Consider the following 27,890-nt stretch of genomic DNA (forward strand, 5'->3'; position numbering starts at 1 on the left):
CTTACAGCAGAGGGAGAAAAGAGGCACAGAGATGGCAACAAAGTGAATAAGTCTACCTGGAGTCAGATCAGCAGGTACTCCCAAAAGGATCAGAGACTCATGTTGAGCTACACCTCTCTGGACACCAAGAACAACAAGTACCATGCTCATTTTATGAACCGTCTTGTAAAAATCTTTTCTGCCGTATAGTACAATCTCAACAGAAGGAGAACATGACTTTTCTAAACCAAAAACATTTAATAAGCTATTTGCTGAAACAAAATGATTCTAGACAAAGATCATGAACCTTATATTTACCAGATGGGGAGTCAGTGGTACTGTTTTTGGCAGAAAGATCTAGAAATTCAGTTCAAGTGGAAACCAAAGACGCTGTGGTTAAAATAAAGCTGTAACAACGATTATGATGAAAGCTGAGGGAGGATATTAGGTAAAATACCATGCCTCACTTACTAGAATACTAAAATAGATGGGCCAAAATTTTAGTTACATTAAATAGAAAATTCTCAGGATTTCAGACTTCTGGGAATATTTGTCCCTCAGTTGAATAGCTGTATTTGTGCTTTCAAAATGTGAAATTGGATAAACCTCTAAAAAAAAAAAATAATTTCAAAAGGGGTATCCGCTCAAGTTGTTACAAGTGTTGCAAATGAACATATTTCAGAATATTCTGTTCCAAGAAGGTATCATAAAGGATCAAAGTTTTACTAGGGGAAAAAGAAAGACCATTAAAACAAAAAAAAAGAAAAAAAATAACACATTGAAATAATTAGAACAGAAGTGCAAAACAGTCAACTGTCCATTAGGAACTGAATTTTGTCTTAGGGGTGTGGCATAAAGAATACTGAATGGTGTTTAACTAGCTGCATCCCTCCTCCCCAGTACCCTTCGTACAGGACAGAACAGGACATCTATATCAACAACTAGTATTGTTCCCTAACTCCTATTCAAGCACGCAGGGATTGTACCCACCTATATTTAAGCATGTGCAATCTTGCAGAAGAGAGTTGTGACTGTATGTGACTGCTGTCAGAATTTTTAAAGCAGAAGAATTCCCTGTAGATTACCATGACACTGACACAACAAGTACTGAAGAAACTCCCCTTTATGGTTATCTACCAAGATTTTCAAATTTCAAAAGCACATCTTTCATCTTAAGAAAAAACAGGTTTTGTGATTTACCCCTAGTAGCAACAGCTCATTCTTAAACATGGTGACTTGATTTAGATCTCACAATATAGAGCCCTTAGCTATACACCTAAACACACCCTCCCCCCCTTTTTTTTTCCCCTAAAACCAGTAAAACTCTCCTTCTTTAGTAGCTGTAGGCTTTTTTAATTACCTTAAATGCATACAAGCAGAGCTGTATATATCCAGCTAAAATCTATCTGGAATATCTCATCTGGTCAAAAAATATCACGAAAAATACCTGCATTCTGCAAGCTAAAAGTTTTAATAATTCTTCTCTTCCATTTTTTTTTCCCTGACCAGTCCAGTCGCCATTAATATTATTTCATATATGTTTGCAGTGAGATATTGCAGAGTTCCAGAAGTAATGGAACAACACCCACCAAATCTGATAAAGGACAAAACCCTACTTCTTTTGAAGGCCTAGCAAAATGTGTAAGCAAATGTCATGGAAACAGAAGCTCTCTCCATGGTAACATCATCCTTGGTATGGTAGCTAACCACTTCAATTTCTAACATGCTCCAAGACATGGTATTAGCTTAATTCCAGTTTTCATTCGGTATTTATTCCATAATATTCTATATTATCTAGCAGTGGTAAAGATTTATTAAAAACCACTAACAGCTCACACAGCTCACAAGCATGTAGTATCAAAGCTGAAGCTGAACATAAGGGCAAATTGATTAACTGTGATAAAGCAAGTATGAGTAACACTGTCTTTCAGGAAGAAAAACAAAAACCAAAAGGCTGATGGCACCATAAAGAATAATTATATTACATCTGGTTCCCATTAAATTATCTGACTCCATGCACGAATTGTCAGATGTGTGATAGTGTCTCACATGAAACACTCAGAAGGAACTACAGAATAAAAAGGTACAATTTTTAATTGCAGCTAAGCAATTCTTGTTACATGCCTTTATAGAGAATTTTAAATATTTTATCAAACAACCCTCCAACCAAAATTCCCCAAAGCAACTGAAGACTCTTATCAGCCTTGTAGCTGCTCTCCAGAGTCAGACTGGCTTAGTGGTTAGCAATCAGAGCCATGGGAATAACTTGCAATGAACAATTTATTTGACAAATTAGGTCCTGTTTGTGAACTATTTGTATGCAGCTCATGACTCTAACAAAAACTACTACCCCAATTTATTCTATGTCAGTGCTTGCTGGTCTATTTTTTGATGTGATCACCAGTGCTAAGTTTCACTGATCTGTTACTAGACACAAGGCATGTGGTGCTACATTAACCTTCAATCCAGAAACTGAAAGGGGTCAGCAGTGAAAACATGTAAAAAAAAAAAATGTATCTCCTGTAATATTTTTACAAGCACAGACAATACAGCTTATCCTGCAGATGTCTTTCAAAATGTGAACAAGTATTCACAAAAATAATCTAAATGCAAAAAAAAAAAAAAGAAACCACCTTTACCAACATCCCTCATGCGAAGAATTGCATAGGAAATCTTCAGTTTTGTCTGAATACCTAATCAACAGAAGAGAGAAGTATATTTTCTACAGTCTTAGTACCTGGAAATAGTACTGTGCTCTATATTTTAGAGAGTGTTGTTGATCCTCCTTCAAAAAAATTAAAATCAAAAACATTCTCCCAAAAGCATGTTACTGCTCTGAAAAGTCCTGAAGGTTTCACAAATACAATATACCTGATAGATACAGTCCAGTACATACATGTTTACATGTTTCTTTGTCTAACAGAAAAATCTGTATTACCTAAAACTGATACTTTTTTCTCACTCTTCTGTAAATACACAGAGCAGTAATGCTTGTACCTACTGTTCTTTTGAATTTGGCCTTCAAGCCAGCTGTGTAATGGTAAAAGAAACAACCAGACAATCACCAAAAGCCAAATATGGATTTGATTTGCTTGACTTGAGTTGATGCTAGGACTGTTTCAAAAAAATATGCTGCCTAAAAACTAGCAAAACCTGACCACTGCCATTCTTTTCTCCAACTAAACTTTGGGGTTTTTTCCTCACTTTTGCTCACCATAGTATGCATCAGACATCTTGTAAGACAGATTTAGATAGAAAATTGGAACTTTCCATTTTATACATCAAGACAAAAGGAGCAACCTTGAAACTCCTGTTTTGTTAACTGCATTACAAACCTTTCATCATCCTGTGAGCACTGGATCCTGTGATCAGCTTACATTAATTTAACAGTTGAATGTTCCCAGAATTACTCAAAATTATCTTTTATTCTTCTGTTTTCTATTTCCTCATTACCAGGAGAACAAGCCATATTTTCCCTTAACAATGGCCACATCAATTCACAATCTGACAGGTCCCTAAGACACATACTTTAATTGCTCTCATAAGTTAAAAGTTCTCTCTAGAGAATTCTGTGTTGCATAAAACACATGTTTGTTTCAGTGGTTGGATGAATATACAGATACAAGACGTTCTTGGGATTTCTAGTGATCACTGTTTGGAAAGAAACAACCTACTGTTTGTCAGTTCAAACTTGTCAAAACTTTTAAGTAGGATTTAACAAGTGTACTGTTTTTTAACAAACAATTCAAAGTGCACAGCACATCTGCATTTTGTTAGTCTAGGATATTTCCAGCTAAGAATTCTACTCATTTTCCCTTTCAGTATGTCAGAAAGACTAGGAGAACTGATAAACAGAACAGGAAGTGCAATTACAACAGAACCTAAAGTTACTGGCAGCCAAAATGAGATGAATTATCACAACTGTGTTCTGTTGTACCTCCTCAACACGGAATACAATTCCACAGGAACTTCTAAGCCTTGCAGAGCATACCTGCAAGGTACGTTCTGCACAGTACAATGCATATGATTACTTTAAATGTGTTGCCACCAAACAGACAGTTACCTTCAAAGATTTATCTGATAATACATGCTAGCACCTAACAGACATTTTTGTAACTACCAAAATTCAGTTACCCTTTTGTGATATTGATCATTCATTTTCACACTTCCTATTTATAAGAACAATAGCCCAGTAAACATTTCAAACTATGAATAAGAGGGTAATGTAGAAGAAACAAATCTGATTTTTAAAGAAAATGTCTTTAGCTGTTTTGACCATCCAGACATCACAACGCAAGTGCCATCACTCCTCTGAAAGCAACCCTGCTTTCCCAAATCTTGGGTATATAGGTCACTTTACAAATGCTGGGCTACTACTTACCCTAAAACAGCAGGATGAAGATCTAGCTAAACATTTTGCCTTATCCTCATACAAACCACTATTTTTGCTTTACTACTGTGCTCTTGCCTAATAAAAAGTACAAACTTTTTATGAAGGAACTGCTGGCTGTCTTATTCTGGCATGCACAGGAAACAGTACTGGGAGAAAACCATCACAAGAAGATAGTTCTTCCGGTTCTTTTTTTCCTAAATCTTTTCCGTTTGGTAGAAAGAGTATAGAGGAACCATACAAGAGGCATTCTGTTTATTGATAGCCATTTGAGGATCCAAAGAAAAAAAGAATGTTGACAAAATAATATCCACTATAGCTTCCATTTTCTGAAGTATTCCTGATCTACCAAATTCTCAGTCCTGGAAAGACTACTGTAAAACTTAGGATGAGTAGGAACACTGCCATGGAGACAGCTGACCACTTCATTAACCTACATTAAGCATCAAGACCTGAATCAACTCAGATGATTCAATAAAGAGCTCTCACTGATTCAAAGCAGAACTTCACTAGACCTCCCTATGCAGCCATAGAAGAGATTTGTTTTACAAAGCCCATCTACCACACATATAACTTAATGTAATTTCTGGAATACAGACTTACACTCTTAAAAGCAGGCACGTGCTTTGATTCTCACCTGAATAACACATTTACAGTATATATTCCTAGCATTTATTTATTTAACTTAGCTAGAAAGTACATGCAATTTGACATAGCTGGAAGCACAAAAGCAAGTGCTCTCAACAAACTCCTTGGCATCTAGCTTTGAGACAAAGAAGGTACACAAAAATCACATTTGAAAGCCTTTATGGATGATGACTCTGCCTCTCCTAATATAAAATACATCTTTATTTTCCCAACATTTACAACAGCAGCATTCAGAAAAAGCATTTTTCTCTTCTCCTAAATAACACATGCACAGAAACTACCATTGTCAACTGACAATCCTGAGGATGACTAGCACACATACTGTAAAATCTAAGAAAGATCCTTCCTGCCTAATGCCATTGGCAGGCAGGATGATTAAATGGCACAACATAAGTTCTAAAACCTATTTAGATAGCTCCCATAAATGTAATTCATTGCCTGAGAAATCTGTGATTATCACATGGTATAGGTCATAAGCAAACAAATGAGATAGCACGCCAATTAGAACTAACACTTCCCTTAGGTAATCAGACTCAAGGCCCTGACACCTATTCAGATATGAAAAGGAAGTCAAGTTAAATAATTCTGGCAAATAGCATATACACCTGCACCTCTAAATGTTCTAGAGGACCAATAGCAGAAAGTTAAACAAGAAAAACTTTTCCTACATTACTGCCTTACTATATTCAGAACTAACAATCACTAATAACTTTTCCCCCCTCCCTTTTTTATGTTTTGTGAAATACAGACGCTAGGAGTTTGTACCTGTAAGAAATGTTCAGATTTCCAGAGGTGTGAAATAGCTCCTCGGAAAGCAAGTGGAAGTCAGAAGTCAGTATTTCTGCTGTTATTTTTTTCTTAATTTTCTAGTTTTCTAATATTCAAAAAAAGAAATCAAATCCCCTCAAGAGAGCAAAGACATACTTGTATTGGTATAACAAAAAGGAAGTCGGGCAAGAATGTCAGGAGACCTGCATGAATGAACAGGAAGCTCTGAACAAACTCAAACACAAAAAGGAAGCCTACAGAGGGTGGAAGCAAGGACAGGTAGCCTGGGAGGAACACAGAGAAATTGTCCGAGCAGCCAGGGACCACATTAGGAAAACTAAAGCCCTCATAGAATTAAATTTGGCCAGGGACATCAAGGACAACAAGAAAAGCTTCTATATGTACATCGATGATAAAAGGAAGACTAGCGAAAATGAGTGTCTTCTCTGGAAGGAAACAGGAGACCTCATTACCCAGTATACGGAGAAGGCCAAGGTATTCAATGACTTTTTTGCCTTGGTCTTCACCACCAATAGCTCCAGCCACACCACCCTTGTCGCAGAAGGCAAAGGCAGGGACTAGGAGAAGAACTGCCCACTGCAGAAGATCAGGTTTGGGAACGTATAAGGAATATGAAGGTGCACAAGTCCATGCGACCTGATGAGATGCATCTGTGGGTCCTGAGGAAACTGGCAGATGAAGTGGGCAAACCACTGTAAATAATATTTGAGAAGTCATGGCAGTCTTGGGAAATTCCTGCTGACTGGAAAAGGGGGAACTTAATCCCCATGTTTAAAAAGGGAAAAAGAAAAACCCAGGGAACCATGAGCCAGTCAGTCTCACCTCAGTGCCCAGTACAATCATACAGTAGATCCTCCTGGAAACTATGCTAAGACACATTGAAACATGGAGGTGATTGGTGACAGCCAGCATGGCTTCACCAGAGGCAAATCATGACTGACAAATTTGCTAGCCTCCTGTGACGGGGTTACAGTGAGTAAGGGAAGAGCAACTGACATCATCTACCTGGGCTTGTGCAAAGCATTTGCACAACATCCTTATCTCTAAACTGGGGAGACATCGATTTGATGGATGGACTACTCGGTGTGTAAGGAACTGGCAGGACAGTCACACTCAGAAAGTTTCTGTCAACGGCTCGATGTCCAAGTGGATACCCATGACAGCTGTCATTTCTCAGGCTGGTCATTTCTCATTGGGACTGGTGCTGTTTAAAATAGGCGACATGGACAGTGGGACTGAGTGCACCCCAACAAGTTTGCTGATGACATCAAGCTGTGTGTTGCTGATGGTATGCTGGAGGGAAGAGATTGGATCCAGAGGAGCCTTGACATGCTTGAGAAGTAGGCCCATGAAGTCTAAGAGCAAGGCCAAGTGCAATGTCTTGCATCTGGGTTGGGAAGTTGTGGCTGCCCCATTCGTGGCAGTGTTCAAGGCCATTTTGGACAGGGCTTTGAGCAACCTGATCTAGTGGAAGGTGTCCCTGCCTATGGAAAGGAGATTGGAAGTAGATGACCTTAAAAGGTACCTTCTAATCCTAACCATTCTGTGATTCTATAAAAAAGTTTACCTGTGTAATCACAAAAACTCTCAAACAAATACTGTGTGTTGCTAATAAATTTGAGTATGTTCGTAAAGCATATGAGAGAATGGTATATTTGAAATATGACTAGCTATTTAAAAGATTAATTGCAAGAAACATTGCCATGGAAATTGAATATAACGATTATTCACAGGCAGAAGAGTTGTAAAGCTCAGTGGCATTTCAGGAGATTGACATGTTCTCTGTTAAAGGAAAACCTACAACAGCACAGAGAGTGCATGCTGATATAACAACTGCATCCCCTGACTAGCAACTGATTCGGTCATAAACATTCCTTACAGAAGAAATCACATTTAGCAGAGATATTCTAAAGACACATGAAAGTTTGTAGTAACACAGGTCAACACAAACACTGATGAAAATTATTCTCTCCAGATTCTCTTCCCTTTTGCTGAAAACTCTAACGAAAAAACATCAGATTGCCTTAGAATCTATAGTAAGGAACTGAGGTGCTAATCTCTTCTCCCTGGTTTCCACTGATGGGACGCTTGGGAATAATTGAAAGCTGTGTCTGGGGAGGTTTAGACTGATCACTAGGCAACATTCCTTTACTGAGAAGGTGGTCAAACACTGGAACAGGCTTTTTAGAAAGGTGGTCAATGCCCCAAGCCTGTCAATGTTTAAGAGGCATTTGGACAATGCCGTTAGCAACATGCTTTAGCTTTTGGCCAGCCCTGAATCGGTCAGGCAATTGGAATAGATGATCTCTGTAGGTCCCTTTTAACTGAAATAATCTAGTCTATTCCATCAGCTTCAAATCTTATATGAATCACTAAAAGATTAGAAAGTTAAATCCAGAAACTTTTGTATTTGTTAGAATCAAAAAAATTTGTGTTATCATATGATTCTTCCCAAGCCTTCATATGTCAGCTTTGGTATTTAGACTATATCTGAACCTACCTGAAGCCACTCCTTGCTACTGAAATAGAAATATTTAACAATAATTGATGTCCCACCACTGGTAAACATGATGTCTGAGTTTCAGAAATATGCCAGCAACTGACTTGGCCTACATTTAAAAATTCACAGTGTATGTTTTGATAAAATATACACTATGGAAGAAAAGGCTTACCGATCGTACAGGATTATTTAGGAGAAACTGACACTGCTTAATGAAACAAAACATGGCCTTTTGGAGATACTTTATTTGGTGGTGTCTTTTGGAGGTATTTCATTCAGTGTTAACTTCAGTGATTTGGGGTGAACTTTTACAATGACAGACAACAGCACAGTCTATTATGCAGTGGGAACAACACAAATAATTAATGGGCAACCAAGCATTTCAGATCATGACTAAGTCTGCCAAGGCAGGGGAAGAAAGATACATTAAAAACTCATGCAATGTTAGTAATAAAACCTGTTCACTATTCTCCTTTCGTTTTAGAGGCTTAGCTTTATGTTAGCATTCAATACGGAGAGTTATGTGTTAAATAATTCAGCCATTCTTTAAAATAATATTTATCTTCAAAGAACAGAGTTCAGCAGCTGCCCTTCTTCCTCCACCAGAAATATCCCAAACCCCACAACTGGACTTTATTCCTTACCCAAAATGATAGCACGGAAAAGCACTAAACAGAAATCAGCCTTAGCCAATGCAAAAACATCACAGAGCCCAGGAGGCAAAAAGATGCAAAAGAAGAGAATAAATTCTGATACAAACTTTCCACGGATGCTAAAAACTGTCCATAGGCCATCCCCAGTGAGCCTTCTTTTAGCTGGCTTACATAAGAAAACAATTCCTACATCCTGCTCCTAAGCAAGGCAAAATAATAGCCAGCAAGAAAGTCGGAAATCAAGGTATTCCTAGCATGAAAATTAAACAGTATGAGCTACCTAGCAAAGGTATGATTTACAATGCAGATAACAAGTAATCATTCTGATGAGTGGGCATTGGTCAGAAAGCCAATTGTGCCATCAGAAGAGGCCATTTTTGAGATTTCCCTTAGAAACACGCAGGCTGCAAACTACAAGCGTTCTAAAGCAAATATAAGAAGTTGTTTGCATTTTGAAGTAACCGTTTAGAAAAAAAGCACTGAAAGCTTCCAAGCTTTACACAAGCACTCAGAATCTGTGAATAAGGTGTTTGGCTTTTACCTGCAAACTAATTCACTCATTGTCTGGGGCATGATCTCAGGCTGACACCCCTGGCCATGAAATTTTCTGCTGGCCTGTTTCACTCCTCCTAATCAGCATTTAGCTTCAGTCCCTGCTCTGCCAACCTGTTACATGTAGAGGGATCACAAAGTCGATTAGATGGAATGGAGCTGACTTAGCCTTATGGGAGTTGCATCAGTAGCATCTTAAATGAACAGAAAATGATGCAGGTAAAAGAAGCATCATGGAGAAGCAACATAAAGGCAACATGGGGGGGCTATGTAGCACATATCACATCACCTACAAAGAATTCTTAAATCATAAATGAGACAAAACCGTCCATTGCTTTCACTAAACATGCTCTTCTCATCATCTGTGAAAGCTCTCAGTCTCTGAAAAGGGAGAAAAGGGAAAGATGAAGGGAGGCCTCAGTCACTGCCTTTCAATTGCCATTATGAAATTAACGGCACTTGTATACCCTGAACAATAACCAACATATGTAACTCAAATACCTGGTGAATTAGTAATAATAATGTCCAGTTTGCATGACCTTGCAAAGTAAACTAACTTGCACAGGTAGAAAACATCTCCTTGCTCCATAATGTTGTTTCTACCATCACCAATCACTGTGAAAAATAATTTCTGTTTCAGTACAAGAACTTTGCTATTCATAATATGAGCTTCAATAGGAAGACTAACAGAAGAAAACAAACCCTACTGTAGCTAACTGAAACCCTAGATTCAGTAGTAAAACGTTTTAACAAATCCCTTTTCATTAAAGAGTGCCAATTTCTCAAAACTGAACAGATTACGGGCACTTAATGTCAAATCTTTTCGAACCCACTAGGAAAGTGAGAAAACCCAGAGCTCTTAGAAGCTAAAGTGCAATTCCTATTCACAAATAATGTGAGGTATACTGATTTTTACTGTAAGTCAGAATTAAACCAAACTTCAAAACAACAAAATATTCTTTCTCCATCCATGCTGACCCCAGTACCAGTGTTGCCTATAGATAGTGGGGAATATATCCATATACTCAGGTCTAGATGCCTGTGTCTAAGACCAAAGGAATGTCTCTACATAAATGGAAAAAAATACCCCACAAAACACAGAAAAGGCTTTCAAACAAACTGAACTAATAAGCTCCATGTTCTTTATATTAAACAGTTAACTTCTGCATTCCATTTTAACTGTAAGAAGTATGGAAAGTGAGGGTATTATTTCCCCAAAAAAACTTCCTGTCTGTAAATGGTCTGTAAATTCCATTCATCCTCCTCCACTGCCACTATACTCTTCTTTGTGTTTTCACTCCAATTCCTGCCTGTTTTCCTCTCCTTAAAATGCACACGAGACTTCAGGAGCTCCCAGAAGATGTTCTTAAATTTGCCTGATCTTCTAAAACTCAGCCTAAATTCTACCTGTTGCTTTTTCCGCACGATAAAATACATCAATAACAATGGTTGTTAAGAATTGTTTTCTTCTGGATATGCACGGTTTCTTCACTTGAGACAAACTGGTTTTACAAAGGTCTCACGATGATGAAAATTCAGACCTCTACCACAGCCAACAATAGTTATCTATCTCTATGAAAAGGTGTAATATGTCATACATATAACTGCAACTATAATACCAAAAGAAAAATTAGTTCACTTAGTATCCTCAAGGGATCATTATGCACTGTTATACTCTGCTGCCTTTCTATTGTTGCCTTTTAATTTATGTCCTCTATGCCACATAAAACAAACAAAAAGCAGTATCAGGTATCTATTTCAGCTTCACCCTTTTCAGTTAAACAGCTTTAATAATTATTTCCCAATTAATATGTATAGAACCATTTCTTTTGCTCTAAATATATGATTTACATTTTCCCAACTACAAAAGCCATTGAGAAGACTGCACATTGCTTAATCCATGATAATCAGTTTAATAACAGATGCAACAAACTTAAATTCCATAAATCCTGAACTAATACTGAAATTTGAACATTAGACTAAACAAATATATCCTGTATTTTAAAGATGAGGAAACTTCATAAGCATTTATGCAAGAAAATTAGTATTTTTAGGGTTACAAATTTCTCAGTATGCTAAATCAGAAAACGCAAGTTTCAGAAACAGAAAATATCAGATATTAATTTTCTGTAACGTCAGCAAAGAGGCACATTCTTCAGTAATTTCATTTCAACTAGAAAAGGTAATTTCAAATTTAGTTGTAGTAGCTTTAATAAACAGAAAAGTAGTTCTAATAAGCCTTCACAATTGCTTTAAATTTTAACAACATTCTAAGACATAATCAGGACTTCTTATGAAAGTATAAATTTTCTTTACCTTGGTAGTTTTGCTTTGAATTGGAAATAGCTATATATTTATAACAACTAACTAACTAACTAAGGTTGTATGTGGTATAACTGCTCAGTTACTTTGCGGCTAGCTGATGTAGAACTTGCAATAGAGTAGAGAGATTAGTCTGCTTTCCAGATGGAAGTGCATTCACCCTTGCTAAGATCTACAATATAGGAAGTAGACCTGAAAAAAATGGGTTTATCTGGAAAACTAAATACAACTGTTTTCTTTGAGTGACTGTAAAGGTAACAATATCTGTCATATGTGAATCAGAAACAATTCCTTGTTTGATAAGCTAAGAAAAGTCAACATGGATGACGTTACAGTACTATCTATGCCAATACACAATAACACTGCAGTGTATCCCTTGCATTTGAGTCAAGAGGAGCAGCAGCAGGATGAATGAGGCCAAGCTACTAACTTCCTTTAAAGCCACCCTTCCTGCTTGAAAACAATTTACATTACTTCTCCTGGTTGTCTGCAGTTTTTCTGGTGGCTTCTCCCTAGCCAGTCATATACCTTTATACTGGCAGACATGGCTCAGAACTACATCATGCCTTAACTGAACTAAAACAACATGAGTCACCAATGTTACTCAGTTTTTGATGTGCACACCCTTGAGAAAGAAAACTTATCAAAGATCTCAAATCAATGCTTGAAAGATTCACAGAACTCATGCAGTCAGAAAAATTCTTCCTTATTTAGCAACACTTCATAGTGCACACACAAAAAATCCATGATCTTGTTCCTGAAAACTACCACCATGGATTATTCTGAAGTCACAGACTACAAATTACACTAAAACCAATTGAATTTAAGTAGCTTAGGGAAATGGAAAAATCAGAACCAACACTGCAAAATAATCGTGACAAAAAAAAAAAAATAAAAGAAAGATTAGGTAGTAAATGGGAGGATGAGTGGAGGGGGAGAGTGAGAATTTCATCTGAGAGTGAAGGGAGAGAAATCCATGTTTATGCTACTTACTCCTGTAGGCTGAAATATTAATCCATCCACTTCGTGGCTAACTTCTCTAGCAAAGCTTCCTTCCAGGAGCTGTAGAACAAAAGGAAAAGAAATCTTTAGCATAGAGAAGTATTTCACTTAGAAGATTGCACATCAAAACAGGTTTTACGCTACTACTGCAATCACTTGCTAGTAAACTGCTTATTGATGGTTTAACGTTAGAGTTTGGGACATGTCAATAGAGAGGCCTTCAACAAATTGTCATTTTTCCAAAGAACACTCGAGGCTGAAGCAAGTTTCAGAGAGGTGAATTCTTACAGTTCTATTCAAGGAAAATGCTTTTGTCCAAAAGGAAATACTAAGAAACCATGATAATTTGATACACTAAAAGAGGAAATAAAATCAGTTCCGATAAACAGACACCACAGACATTCATGGCCAAATTAGAAACCACATCTACCACTTTAACATGCAAAAGATTGAATCTGACTTTAGATTGAAACTATGTACTGAAAAATATTTCAGGGCATCATTCAAAACTCATGTTTGGCAGACTCCCTAACAAGAGCATAACCCAGTAACACAGCTACACTACTGTAAAACAACTGTCTCAATTAATTTGGATCTTGAATATTCTGGTTTATATTTTCAAAGATTGTGAATTCCAAATGGAGGTCAATACATCCATCAAGATGCATTTAACAGAGAAAAAACTGTAATTAAATAAACTAATGAAACCAGCTAGTCAACAGTTATGAGAATTGATGATATGCTTCCATGTTAAATTATGAGTTGCCTAAGGAAAAGCAAATAACCGAAGAGAACTACAAGTGACAAGTAATAGCAAAAAATTAGAAGAACCAAAACATCTTTATTAATTTCAATTTATGTTTTACCGTAGAGAAGAAGAATTTGTTGTTGTTAAAATTTGAAAAAAATCTTTGATGTAGAAGTAATCACACAGTCATAAAAGATAGAAAACACAGAACTCAGTAAATCACAATCCATTTTATAAGCAACATTTTGCTCTAGATTGCTAATTTTACACCATTTCCTTTACATAGAGCAACTTCACTCGAGGACCACTGACTAAATTACTCAAATTAAGTCAGTAAAGGGCAAAAGTATGAAAGGAGTTGAGAAATAACATTTCTGTCTTAATATGGGCTGTGCAACTCAAAGTAATGCATTTACCTCTTCTGTGGATCAAAAGCCTGATGGTCAAATATTTCAAACAGTAAAAATATAACATGATATTTCACTTAAACCTGTAATTGTTTGCATAGAATAATTGATCATTTTGATATAAAAAACCCTAGCTTTGTCCTTATTCACATAATCACTAGCATATTTATGCTTCTAGCTGCATTGACAAATACAGCTTCCACTATTCAACTTTCGCATACAATTTAATTGAAAAATCACACTCTAAGAGAATACTCTCAAGGGGTAAAATACTTTAAGAATATCTGATTCCGAGTAAGAAATCATCCAGCGAAAAACTATTTTTCAGTAGAGAAAGCCCACATTTGGAACTTGAAGCTGTAGCTTGCATTTGCCCTGTTATCATTGAAATGTATAGCTGAGGGCTCACAGGGTAATGCATCCTCTACCAAATGTCTGCAGAAAATAACAACCACCACAACAAAAATAATCCTAAATTCTTTCATAAATTGTTGTTAGCCTTTGCTTCATCAGAGCAATGGGTAAACTGGGAAAATATTTAAACAAATGTCAAAAAGTTTAAATATTTTTTTTTAATTTCTTCACATGCTAAGTCTTCTGTGGATCACTTGCAAGGTTACTCTGCGTTTCCAAAACTGACTCGCCAGTGAGAAATCTGTAATAAGAATATGACTCATACTTACAGAAACACACACGAAAGATTTCATTAATTTAAAAATTAATTCCATTTCAAAAGGCCTCTCTCTGAAGGTTGATGATGATAATACTACTTTAAAAATAAAACACGAACTTCAAATTAGCTGAGACTATATCTGAAATATGTGTCTACTTATCTTATTAAAAGGCACTAACCAAAGTGGCAAACAGAAACCAGTCATCAGTGTTTCTGCTTATTTAAAGTTCCTAAAGGAACAACAATTTAAGGACACGGTTACTTTGGTGTTGGAGCTTACATAAACTACATTTACTCTTTCCAAAATACAACTTAAGAATGCAGAAACAATCTTTTAATTTGGAGTGTAACTCACACGGGTAAAGCACAAAATTATTATCATGCACTGTTTTACCTGCAACCCTCTCCACTCTGGTCTACATGTAGTTTCAGAAAGCTACTTTAAAGCACTATTACATCTTCATAAATGGGGAGGAAAATGTAAATTCAAAATTTACCATTTCAAAAATACATACTGGTAATCCTTTTCTTTCACTGCTTGACCAGAATTATAAAGTGCAACCTGACACCCAGTTTCAGACTTGATCTTGCTCTTATTTTGGAGGTAGCCAGTTTCTCACTAAGACATCTCCCAAGTGTCAATTAGTTATCAAAGATGAAAGGATTTTAAGACCAGAACAAACCTCAACAGATAACTAAACCTCTCTGTACTCCCAATTATTCTTTTTTCATCCTTGGCTATGCTGCTCTCACTGTCATTAGGTTAGTTCCAAGTATTTGATCACTGTAGAATGGAATTTTTACTAGAAAGGATCAGCAATCTGAAGGAGGGAATGGAATTTTCCCTCAGTTTCTCCAGAGAAATGTGTACACATTTTCTTAAGAATTAAACTTTTGTGAACAGCAGAATATGTACCCATTGACTACTGCAAAAAGTTTGGAAAGATGGGAGAATGAACAGAAAAGGAATGTTTGATATATCAGGGTTTTTAGTTTTATGAATTTTAAATGCAGATATAATGGTTCATCTTTAAAATAAATTATCTTCCACTTTCCACAGATGTTAAAATTTCTAATTAACTTGAACAGCGCGGTCTTTTTTAATCGGCACCATGATAAATGGCACACCTGCTTGGCTGGGATGACTGCCAGGGATCAGATAAAACGCAATGCATCTCAATGACATTTTATAAAAGATGCGTAAATGATGCATACAAGCCAACTCTTCTGGCATGCTATTCCTTGTGGCCTTGTGGCATCTATTTCCACCTGTGAACACCTTTGTTCACTTCTTGCAGCTTCCTGCTTCACCGTGAACACTGCAATAAACGGTATGCTCATACTATTTGCTCATATTTAAAACTTTTCCTTTCTTACTTTCTAACTAAATCAAATTTAAAAATATTGCTACATCTAATACTATTTCTCTAATAAAAAGAATGGTACAATAGCATGGAATGAGTGGGGCTGTATGACGAATAACAGGATTTCTCCTTGCTCTTTAACCACAGAAATGAGGAGCAGCAGTATGCCACCAAAGCAGCACTAATACCCTGCTGAACCTGATTTTGCTAGAACACTAAATGAGTCAGCAGGTCCTGAGTGGGTAAACTGAAAAATCATGCTTTAGAGTTCTCTCTATACTTATCAACAAAGGAATCACTTGGCTCATTCAGCAGGAAGAGGAGAAAAATTAGGTGCATGCAGATTCCATGTAATCCTAGTATGCTTTCATTAATGTTCCTATAATTCTGAGGCAAGTGACATGAATCTGATAAATTTTCAGATGTTACTTTACTAATAAACTAAGTAAGTCCAGTAGGTACTTCTGTGCCTTTTTGTCCCCCTTAAAAAAAAAAAAAAGACAAACCCCAAAACCCAAAAAACTCATGGAAACACAACATGCTGTGAGAGTTACAGATTCCAAAACATAATAATGACTCTGCAAAGTCATATTGACTTTCTACAAAATATTTTAGTTAAGGTCCTCACACACAGCTATTATCGATCTGCTGTGTCACAATATTCCTAACCATTTTTTCCATACTCCTGATTCAAAACTAGTACTGGTTAATAGCCTACTGAAATACTTGGAAATCCATTTTTATTTTATAATACAAGACAAATACATATCCATTTTCCTTGCTTTTTCAGAACTGCTATATGCTTCATTCAGTTTAAAGTCAAGCTAGAGCAATTCTGGCTGCACCAGTCCCTAAGCAGTTTTTCAGAGCCGCCTTTGAATTGCTGATTATCTACCTGTTCACTCACAGTGAAAGGGAACATACTTTAATCAAAAGTATTAATTACAATTAAAATACCAAACAAGCTGTCAATTAACAAGAATGTTAAACAGCTTTGGACATGAGCATACTGCCATTACTAACTTCACAGAGCCAGCATCTTCCCTGGCTTGGGTTTCAACCCTTACCATCAGACTACAAAGTAATTCTCACATCCTGAAAACTGTCAGGTTTTACAGACCTGATTTCATAAATCTCTGTACAGATACTGCAGATTCTTTCAAGTTATTATACAGTCTCCAGAAAAAGGTTCAGTAGTTACCAGCACCAATAACCACCTTTTAGAAAAGTAAATAATTATTCTGGCACTTTCTTCACACTTCTTGAAAAGAGATGGACTATTCTGCTTTAAAACTCCTTCTTTAATAAATTTTTATTTTAACAAATAAAACTCCTGTTTTTTTACATTAATTTGTTTCTATATTTTTCTGTTTTCACATGACAACCTCCTCAATAGCCCCATCTCAAATCAGTATACACTCTTTGATGAGGTCTTAATTGCCCAAGTTTAATATAACAATTATTTCCTTTAACACGGGTTGCTGATGCAATCAAGATATCCCAGAAAAAGATTTACAGCTGAAGTGAGAGGTGCAAATGCTTTCAAATGTACAGTGGTTTAACTGAATTTAATGTGTCTGCTACTAAAATAAGTATTTTCACCATATTTTTGCTAACACACAACATCAAAAAGAACTCATTACATACAAAAGCCTCTAAAGAAAGGGCCTATGAATCATAAATCCAGGTGAAGATTTGTGTTACAAAACCAGTATTTCTATTGGGTAGTATCCTTGGATATCAGTTTAAAACAAAGGAAAAAACAAAGGCCCAGTTAGAATTAAACTTGGCTAGGGATGTTAAAAGATAACAGGATGGGATTCAATAGGTACGTAGTGAATAGAAGACAGATTAAGGACAAAGTAGGGCCCCTCCGGAAGCTGTCAGGAGAACTGGCTACCCTGGATTTGGAGAAGGATGAGGTTCTGAATGACTTCTTTGCCTCAGTCTTCACTGGCAAATGCTCTGACCAAACCACCTAAGTCTTGGAAGGCAGATGCAGGGACTGTGAGAATGAAGACCCTGCACCCACTGTAGGAGAGGATCTGGCCTGAGACCATCTTAAGAACCTGAACATGCACAAGTCCATGGGACCTGATGAAATCCATCCGCGGGTCCTGAAGGAGCTGGTAAATGAAGCTGCAAAGCCGCTAGCCATCATATTTGAAAAATCATGGCAGTCAGGTGAAGTTCCCGATGACTGGAAAAAGGGAAATATAACCCCCATTTTCAGGAAGGGGAAAATGGATGATCCAGGGAATTACAGACCAGTCAGTCTCACCTCTGTGCCTGGCAAAATCTTGGAGCAGATTCTCCTGGAAGGCATGCTAAGGCACATGAAAATCAACAAGCTGCTTGGTGACAGCCAGCATGGCTTCACTAAGGGGAAATCCTGCCTGACCAATTTGGTGGCCTTCTATGATGGGCCTACAGAACTGATGGACAGGGGTAGAGCAGCTGATGTCATCTACCTGGACTTGTGCAAAGCATTCGACACTGTCCCACATGACATCCTTGTCTCTAAATTGGAGAGACAGCAATTTGATGGATGGACCACTCAGTGGATAAAGAACTGGCTGGATGGCTGCAAAGAGTTGTAGTCAATGGCTGAATGACCAGCTGGAGACCAGTAACGAGTGGTGTCCCTCAGGGATCGGTGTTGGGACCGGTCTTGTTCAACGTCTTTCTCGCTGACATGGACAGTGGGATTGAGTGCGCCCTCAGCAAGTTTGCCGATGACACCAGGCTGTGTGGATCGGTTGATACCCTGGAGGGAAGGAATGACATCCAGAGGGACCTTGACACACTTGTGAGGTGGGCTGATGCCAACCTCATGAGGTCTAAGCATGACAAGTGCAAAGTCCTACACCTGGGTCGGAGCAATCCCAGGCACAGCTACAGGTTGGGGAGAGAAGAGATTCAGAGCAGCCCTGTGGAGAAGGACTTGGGGGTGTTGGTTGATGAGAAAATGAACATGAGCCAGCTTCAGTGTGCGCTTGCAGCCCAGAAAGCCAACCGTATCCTGGGCTGGATCAAAAGGAGCGTGACCAGCAGGTCGAAGGAGGTGATCCTGCCCCTCTACTCTGCTCTTGTGAGAGCTCACCTGGAGTACTGTGTGCAGTTCTGGTGTCCTCAACATAAAAAGGACATGGAACTGTTGGAACAAGTCCAGAGGAGGGCCACGAGGATGATCAGGGGACTGGAGCACCTCCTGTATGAAGACAGGCTGAGAAAGTTGGGGCTGCTCAGCCTGGAGAAGAGAAGGCTGCGTGGAGACCTCCTAGCAGCCTTCCAGTATCTGAAGGGGGCCTATAGGGATGCTGGGGATGGACTCTTCATTAGGGACTGTAGTGACAGGACAAGGGGTAATGGGTTCAAACTTAAACAGGGGAAGTTTAGATTGGATATAAGGAAGAGGTTCTTTACTGTGAGGGTGGTGAGGCACTGGAATGGGTTACCCAAGGAAGTTGTGAATGCTCCATCCCTGGCAGTGTACAAGGCCAGGTTGGACAGAGCCTTGTGTGGCATGATTTAGTGTGAGGTGTCCCCGCCCATGGCAGGGGGGGTTGGAACCAGATGATCTTAATGTCCTTTCCAACCCTAACTATTCTATGATTTTAAAAACACACAAACACACAAAAAAGATAATCCTGTTTAACATAATTATTTTGAATTCTTCCACGTAAAAATCAGAATTGAAATCTGGATCTCCCTTGTCATGGGTAGAAGAAAATATACTGTGAATAGCCTACTAGGTAATATATTCAGAAAACCTATTTTGAATGGCATAAGAAATCCTACTGAAGAACTTCTATGTTAAGCTCAGTTAAGTGAAAATAAAACAAAACCAGTCTGACACAAATTTATCTAAGCTATCACATTTCCCAAAATAAATCAGTCACTAACAGGCAATGACGGAGACATTATCCATGCAATTAACATTCTAAACCTCAGCTTTCAAATATTACATTTTGAAAAGAAAGCCTACTGGAAAACAATTAAACATGCTGGTGGTAGGGTATAAGCTTCCTTTCAGATGATACACAGATACTATGCAATGCTTGAAAACATCAAATGGAGCTTAATGTCAGGTGAGGGAGCTGGTCCCTGAAAGCTATGGTTGTGGTCCCTGCTCCTTCCTTCTCCCCAGAATCTTTCCAGTTCCCTCTGTCCCTCAGCATCATCTCTTTTTTAGTTTAGTTTGCTTCTGAAAGGAGAGAAGATATCAAGAATTAAACAGCTGCTTTCAGACTCAAAGCAAAAAAGCATCAAATAGCAAATGAGCAGAGGAAGGTTTCATGTATTATTTAAAACTACAACTCATAATTTCAAACTTTCCACAAATAACAGTAAGTTAATTAACATTTTAAGAGAAACAGACCCCAAAATGAAATGTTAAAACACGTTTTGATTTTGGTTCACTGACTGAAATTACTACAAATACACAGCAAAACTGTCAAAATAGTGCTTAGTGACCCCAGGGAATACACACTTTTGGGACCAAAAGGGAGCACAAACCTTCTGAAAAAGGGGGGGGAGGGGGGAAGAAATCAAGCCGAATCCACTCAGACTTTTATCTTTTCACACTCAGGGATACTGTTCACCTCACCTAGCATCCTAGCATTAGCAGCTAAGTAAAACAGCTGACCTAAACAAAACTCGCCCAAATTAACAGCAGGGAGATGGGAGAGGATCAAAGATGTACCTCTGGCAGTTCCATTGCTTCCTGCCCAAACCTAGACACAGACTGATCACCAGCTCAGACTAACTTTCAGGCAGCTATGAGGATGAAAACCTCTCCTCTCATGCATATTTTAGGGTCCTCTTCAAGTGATATGCTCAAGTACCACGTAATTTCTTGGAGCACTGTGCAGTTTCAAGTTACAGCATGCTGTGATGGAGAACCACAATCTTCGTTCAATTGTTCTAATCGGGTATTGCATGCACAGTTAAAAAATTAATGCCTATTTCTCAGCAATTCTTTCCTCCAAATTTTCTTCCTTGTTTCTCTACTTAGACACTGACAAAGACAGCTCTTAAGAGATTTTTTGGGCAAAGAAACAAGCTTCACATTTCAAGCATTTCACAAGGAAGCAGAGGTAACTCTTCAGATATTTCAATAAAGCCTCCTCTAAACTCACAGTTAGCATTTTTTTTTCATTAAGTAAAACCATTCCTGCTAGACCAGACAGAATATTCCAGAAGGGCCACAGCAGCAAGAAATAATGTACTCCCTGTTCTCCTCCAGAGGATTCTTCTTTCAAGATCTCTGGATACATGCACACTTGCCAAAGTATTTCACCATTACCATGGCTCATTACAACTGGCTGCTTGACTCAACGTAGCTCCTTCCAAGTAACGGTGAAGGTCCTGAAATCACAGCCATGGTCTCAGGAGCGTGACTTAGCTCATGGCCATACAAGGCAATACTTCTGCTTGCACCCTGTGATTCCAGCAGCTATAACTAGCATTTCAACATTTAACATTTACTTCCCTCACAGAAACACAAATGGTCTGTCTCTCATTTACATGATTTCATGTTTGCCTCCAAATCACCTATAAAAATGTTTGAGTAGATTTTTTAATAATTTCACATTATCCTTTTTCCTCCACATTATTCTCATTTCCAAATCAAAATATGATATGCTACCTTATGTGAAATAAATGAGATAAAACCAGTATCAGTTGAAGTGTAACTTTACAGGAGGGTATATAGTCCAATTCTATAATGCATCCTGAATTATTCATTGTATTTGGATGTATTTATCTTAAAAGATCTTGAATTTTTGTTTGCTGGGAAACAAGCAACAAAAGGCAAGAAAGGAAATGCAGCACGACAGCTGAGAGTACAGCCACAAACCCACAAGTTACACTAAAGATTCTTAAGTTAAAGCATTAAAAAAAAAAAAAAAAAAAAGAAATCACAAAGTTACAAAATATTTCCTGGCCCACGCTAATGGCCTAAAAATATGCATAAAGGAAGAGAAGGATCAAAAACTGTAGAAACTAAATTAAAAACTGAACTCCCATAGAAGTAATTATTTAAAGAAGTTGTATATGCTAATTAAGAACAAACACATATTGAAAAATAACTGCTACATTTTCAGTAAACCAGTGAAGTTATCTACTTATCTACTCTGCCCTAACTGCATAAGGAACACAAAGTATAAAATTCTCACTTGCTCATTACTTAAAAAGAAACTTCATGTTCTTGTGCTGTAAAATCACTATGTAATTCAAATTGGATGAAAATCCTTTAAAAAAAATTATGCTCAAAGCTCAACTCCTAGCTTTCATGCAGCCATCCGCTCAAGATGCTAATTCAAGATGTAAACAGAGAAAAGCTGCCTGTATGAATATGTACCACTCGAAAGCACTGGATGTTAACCAATAACTCAGTACTAAACAAAGTAAAAGTAAACTCCAAAGGTTCATCTGTTTAGCAAAATTACCGCTACTCTGAACTATTATCTGTGGCAACAGCTGAATCATACTGTGATGAAAATTATACCACCTCACCGCATAAAGACACACAGGAGTGTTCCGAGTTGATAAAATTAAAAACCTACATACTTTTTATGAAATACTATTTTATGGAAAACTTTTCAGTTTGTTAATTTACTAGAAGCTCCGAAACCAATCATACTGAAAGACTAAAAATAACCTCTTTGCCAAGTTAATCACACAGAACATTTTGGCTCAAAAGACATTAAAACCACCTAATTACCACAATGGATTTGTTCCCTATAAGAATGAAAGCAGATAATGGCAGCAATGTGAGACTGATGTTCACTAATATGATCAAGAGACTAATTATTATCCATGAATCATTTGTAGCATTCAAAACTTGATTAATGTCAGGTCAAGTTTAACATGTGATAGGTTTTATTAGTAATGCTCAGCTATCCCACAGCTTGTCAGTTTAAGCGAGTGCCATCTGTTAGGCTTAGGAATAGCCAACAGCCACAACAAAAGCACAGTGGATACAACTGGTCACTGAAGTACATTATAAGAATTCCATAAGGGAGCTACCCTAATAAATTTAAATACACTAGACAAGAATCCAGCACAAAAAGATAGGAAATTCATAGCCCCAAAAAGCAGGCATGTAAAGCAAGCTTTTCTCATTTTCAAGCCTGACTAAAGGTATGTTTGGCAATACTGAATTTACTTTACAGATTGACCAGTCTCTAGTAACAAAAAATATTTTGCAAGAGGAACATGTGTAGCTTTTTCTCTACACTCCATCATCTTTAGCAAGCATTCCTGTACAGAACGCGCTGCTTTACCCTTTAAAGCATCACTAATTGTATTCAAGTACATATGGCCCTGACTAATGGCTCATGTAGCAAAAAACTGCTAGAAGACAATGAGCCTGAAATTCATATTCCACCAGAAAGTGTTGACAGTCTCCACTTGCTCTAATTACAGATACTGGCAAGACAAAATCTTTCTGCAGTAGGTTCATGGTCTAGTACTTCACAGCACTTTGCAGGTGATCAGCTTTACCAGGGTTCACCTCTCCCATGTACACACCATTCACAGCTTTTGCAGCAGGACAGGAACTCACCTGCTATCCCTAAAGCTCACCTGGGCACCTCCGCTGAACCTCCACAAGCTCTGCACTAATAACAGTGGGAGCAGCAGGGCTGAAATGACGTGAAGTGGCAACAGACAGGTGCATGCACAGAGAGAAAGGAAGGTGACCTAATTCTACCTGGGTTTGCTCCAGCACCTATGTACTTTCCTCTGGTCTAAAACTAGTTAAAGACTCAGCAGGAGCATTGAAAGAAACCTTTATTTACCTCACAGCTATCATAGTAACAATAGCCCTTCTCACATGTATTAGAAATATGATCTCATTTGATGGCTCTCTTGCATTCTAAGTGGATGAAGCTGAAAGGCCGCAGCTTCAGGCTGCCACCAGTGTAACTTGAGGTCTGTGCTTCAGCTTCAAGTGTTCTGTTTTCTTCCTAAGAGCGTGACGTGAAGGGCTTACAGACTCCTTGATGTCTTGATGTAAAAGCCAACAAGTATTCCGAAGACTTGATGGTAGTAGGCCACAGACCATAAATAACATCATAATTCAAAGAACCATAATTATGGTACAATTTCTTCCTCCAGCATTTGCCCATATAATTTTATGGCCGATGACAGACAAGAACCCAAACTACTAGGTCTGGGCATTAGCATTATAACTAATGACACTAGTCTTCATTGATTGCCTTTCAGAAAAGCAATTGTACTGAGAAGTCTTTTCCAGAGTCTATGTATTCCTTCCAGAAGAGGAAGTCAATATTATATTCACATGATGGGGAACAAGCAAGAAAGCCAAAGAGATTCATACCTGCTATGTGTCATGCTTGAGGCACCTCTGAAAAAAACAAGATAATCCTCACGCTGGACTCTCAGAGCTTTTCCAGCTCCTACTAGAACTACTCCCAGTTTCACAAGGGAATGTTATAGTCAGCCTTTTTCACAGCAGACATAAAGTGCAAGAAATCATATATATTATCTTCTTAAACCTACTTCTTAAATCTTTTTCACTACCTCTCTGAAAGATTTAAAGAAAAGCCATTTACAGGTACATGAATAGTTGGAAGTTACTGCAGTCTGTGATAGGACGCAACCTCTGATACTGAGAAAGTGGAATAACTGCACTAGCTTGATTTCATTACCCAGCCATAAGGGAAAAAATATTGTCGTGAACAATTAAATACACTGTGGAGGAGGTGGGGAATAAAGTCTGAAGGTTTTTTTATTTAACTTTCATAATCTCTCTTCGGTTTTGCAACTAATTCACTCACTGCACCCTTGAAAGCTGCTATTAGCACCAGCTACATGCCGTGCCCCTTAACTACTGGGTTAGAGACATTTATAGAAAAAAGAAGAGCACGCTGCAGGAAGAGTCCCACTCAGCTACCACCTCTTTGCTGGTTCTGAGTGAACAACTCCAAAGGTCACGTATATAATGTATTCAAAACAATACCCAAGAATAACATGAGTGCTATGTGTTAATGCTTAATTTGACAACACATCTGCATTCCTGAATTTAAAATAAGCATTAGACATTTCTCGCTGTCAATCTGTTCTCAAAAACACAATTGAGAAATTGCCATCAATTAACTATGATGTTTTCAAATGCTTCTTTCAAGTAAGAGAAATAGGCTGCTTCAAGAAACTTTAAGTGACTTTTGCAATAGCTTTAAAATGGGAGAAACATGGATTCCTGGAGACTGTGAGGAAACGCCACTGCCAAACAGTAACAATATTTCATATTTATTTTGCCTGATGAAGAAACACAGCAATATATTTCAGAGCTTGGCTGTTTAATTCACTGTGCTCTTGCCAGTTCCCTATTTCAACCTGCAAGGTACCTTCATTTTTTCTTTTACGGACTGGGATTTTGTCCACGACTTGCCCCATGCTATCCTACCTAGTAGAGCACAGCTGCCTCAGACTAGAGCTCTACTGGAGCTAGAGGAGGTTTAATAGGTGCAATTATCAAATTCTTTGACCTATTTACAGATTATCTACAATCTGTGACATTCCTGAATGGATGGCAGATACGTGGTATAGCCTGTTACCCAATGTCCTCAAATGAGCAAGGTTCTCCCACTGATGCTGAGAAGCTCCCTAACAACTCTGCGTTTGATCAGTTACAACATTGGAAAGTTCTTCTGTTGTCAAAGGAAAGAATGAAACTGAGTTGAGTGCAATGGAGCCAAGTATATTTTAATTTGATTTCTAAATGATCTTCCAACATTGCAAACTTGATAGGGTTTATCTGTTATCCAGCCCCTGTATAAACTGCTACAACATAATCTTTTCTCTGTTTGACAAGAACTTGGACAGGCCTGTTTTAATTAAAAAAGATAATTAAGGATGTTTTATTAAGCACTTTTACTAATACTCATCAACAAAGACAGAACTGTATATACAATAATTCAAGAAGACATAAAACAATATTCAAAAATATAGTCTTCATACATTTACTGTTGCAATGCCTGATTCAAACTGGGCTAATGTATTCCACCAGGCACTGATGCAGAGATTTTAGCCCAAAAGCAAGATTTAACATTATATTCTGGATGTTTAAAAACATCTGAGTCTTTTGCTATGCAATGGCCCTTGAGGGTTTATTTGCTATAAAGTTGAAATTAAAACTTACCACTGTATGGTCATAACAGTAAAATACAAAGATTTTATAGTTTCTTGACTTTAAAGAAAAATATTAATTTTATAAAGGTTGGGGGGGTGGGTGCTGTTTTGTTGTGGGGTGTTTTTTTTTTCCTTTCTCAAAACTGGGCATATCAGAAGAAAAGAAACAGCTAGCAGGGATATCCTATAATCTTCTATCATAATAAATGGCTTTAAATTTCACTCCCATCTTCACAATTTTCTTTGTGCTTTTATTCATTTTACCCAAATTAGGCACATGTCTCTTGAACATCATTCCAATACAAGAAGGCTGATGGCTTCCCTGTGGAGCTCTATTGCCAGGAGGCAGTTTGGAAAGTGACAGGCTGTGAAGTGTCACAGCAGACAATATTAGACAGTTGCCCCTCAATTAATGACTGGAGTGACCCACTTAGTCACCACAGCTGTGTCCTCTAAGTAATTCAGAAGGTATCAAATACACCAATTCAACTAACTATACTGGGATACCAACTGGTAATTAGGTCCAAACAGATTTGCTTTTCACTGTTTATGTAATATACCGCAAAATTGAAAGCAGAAATCACTGTTAAAGACATTTTTCCTACTTGGAAATTTATATTATTTACATTGCACAAAATACAGAAGAAATAATTTACAAAAATATCAGAATGTTCAAAGTTAATGTTAAAATGTTAAAAGCTAAACTGAATATGTACTGTTCTGATGTTAAAATTACAGTGTGCACCAAGCATAAGGCTTCATAAATATGCCTTTATTTTTGTACTAGTTTCATTATTTCTTTCCCACACTAGAGTTTGGCAAGTCAGAATTTAATTATATGTTCCACATCTGAACTATCCTATGCTAATTTAATTTGTACCACTAGCAATATCTAACATGGGCCACCAGTTACGAAAATAATCCTTCATGGAAATATTTGAGACTGTTTGTTTTAACTTCAGTAGATCGTTTTCCGAAAAATGTGAGATATAACTAATGCATAAATAATTTCTTAAACCAAAAGCAAAAAAAAAAATTTCTTTTCCTAGCCAAAATTATACTGTGCTGGAATATTATACCTGACCTTCAGCATCACAAATAATAATAATCAAAAGTAAGTAGCTTAATCCTCTTTTGTTAACACTAGGAAATGAACACAGATTTTTGAACAGGTCTCCTCAAGTGATTCCACCAAGAGCAAGGAGGCTGAAAAGTTATCCATAGCTCACTCATTTTTTTTCCCCTAGTACAAGGGACAAATCTTTCTGGTATAAATCTAATCAAATAACTGCAGCCTCCCTGTCCCACTGGACAGATGGAAACCCCTGGAGCTACAAAGTCCCTGCTACCTTCATCCTCCCACTGCCAGAAATTATGTTTACCCAACAGTATCCACATCATTCCAGAGCTGCATCTGACTGCATGAAAAAGCCTCAGCTCAAGCACTGAACTGTAAGTGGTAGTAACCTGCATTCAGCTCAAGAGATACAGTCTGGTCAACTGTTTCATATTACAATTTCAAACCTTCCTCTTGGTCTGGTTGGCTGCCCTTCCTTTAAAATTCACATGGTAAAATCATTTTGAAAAGTCAGCTTGAAGTACTACATGCTGGGATACCAGACTGTTGCCAAGAGAAGACTTCAATCTAATACAAGCGTAAAGTAGTACCTTTCTAGCTTCTTACTCACTTACTTGTTTTCTA

General features: G+C 37.6%; 1 protein-coding gene across 4 annotated transcripts in view; it reads right to left on the reverse strand.

The window, feature by feature from the left end:
• Window positions 1–27,890, reverse strand: part of RNGTT (RNA guanylyltransferase and 5'-phosphatase) — a 184,795-nt gene that overhangs the window by 80,026 nt on the left and 76,879 nt on the right. For all 4 annotated transcript variants that reach the window (XM_062608379.1, XM_062608377.1, XM_062608376.1 and 1 more), the window contains one exon: window positions 12,827–12,895. In XM_062608379.1, the coding sequence (XP_062464363.1) occupies window positions 12,827–12,895 (69 nt within the window). The remainder of the gene's footprint in view (window positions 1–12,826; window positions 12,896–27,890) is intronic.

Source organism: Pezoporus occidentalis, unplaced genomic scaffold (genome assembly GCF_034315485.1).
Source record: "Pezoporus occidentalis ecotype Australia unplaced genomic scaffold, CSIRO_AGI_Poc_V1 ctg13, whole genome shotgun sequence".
In the NCBI taxonomy this organism is placed as follows: Eukaryota; Metazoa; Chordata; class Aves; order Psittaciformes; family Psittacidae; genus Pezoporus; species Pezoporus occidentalis.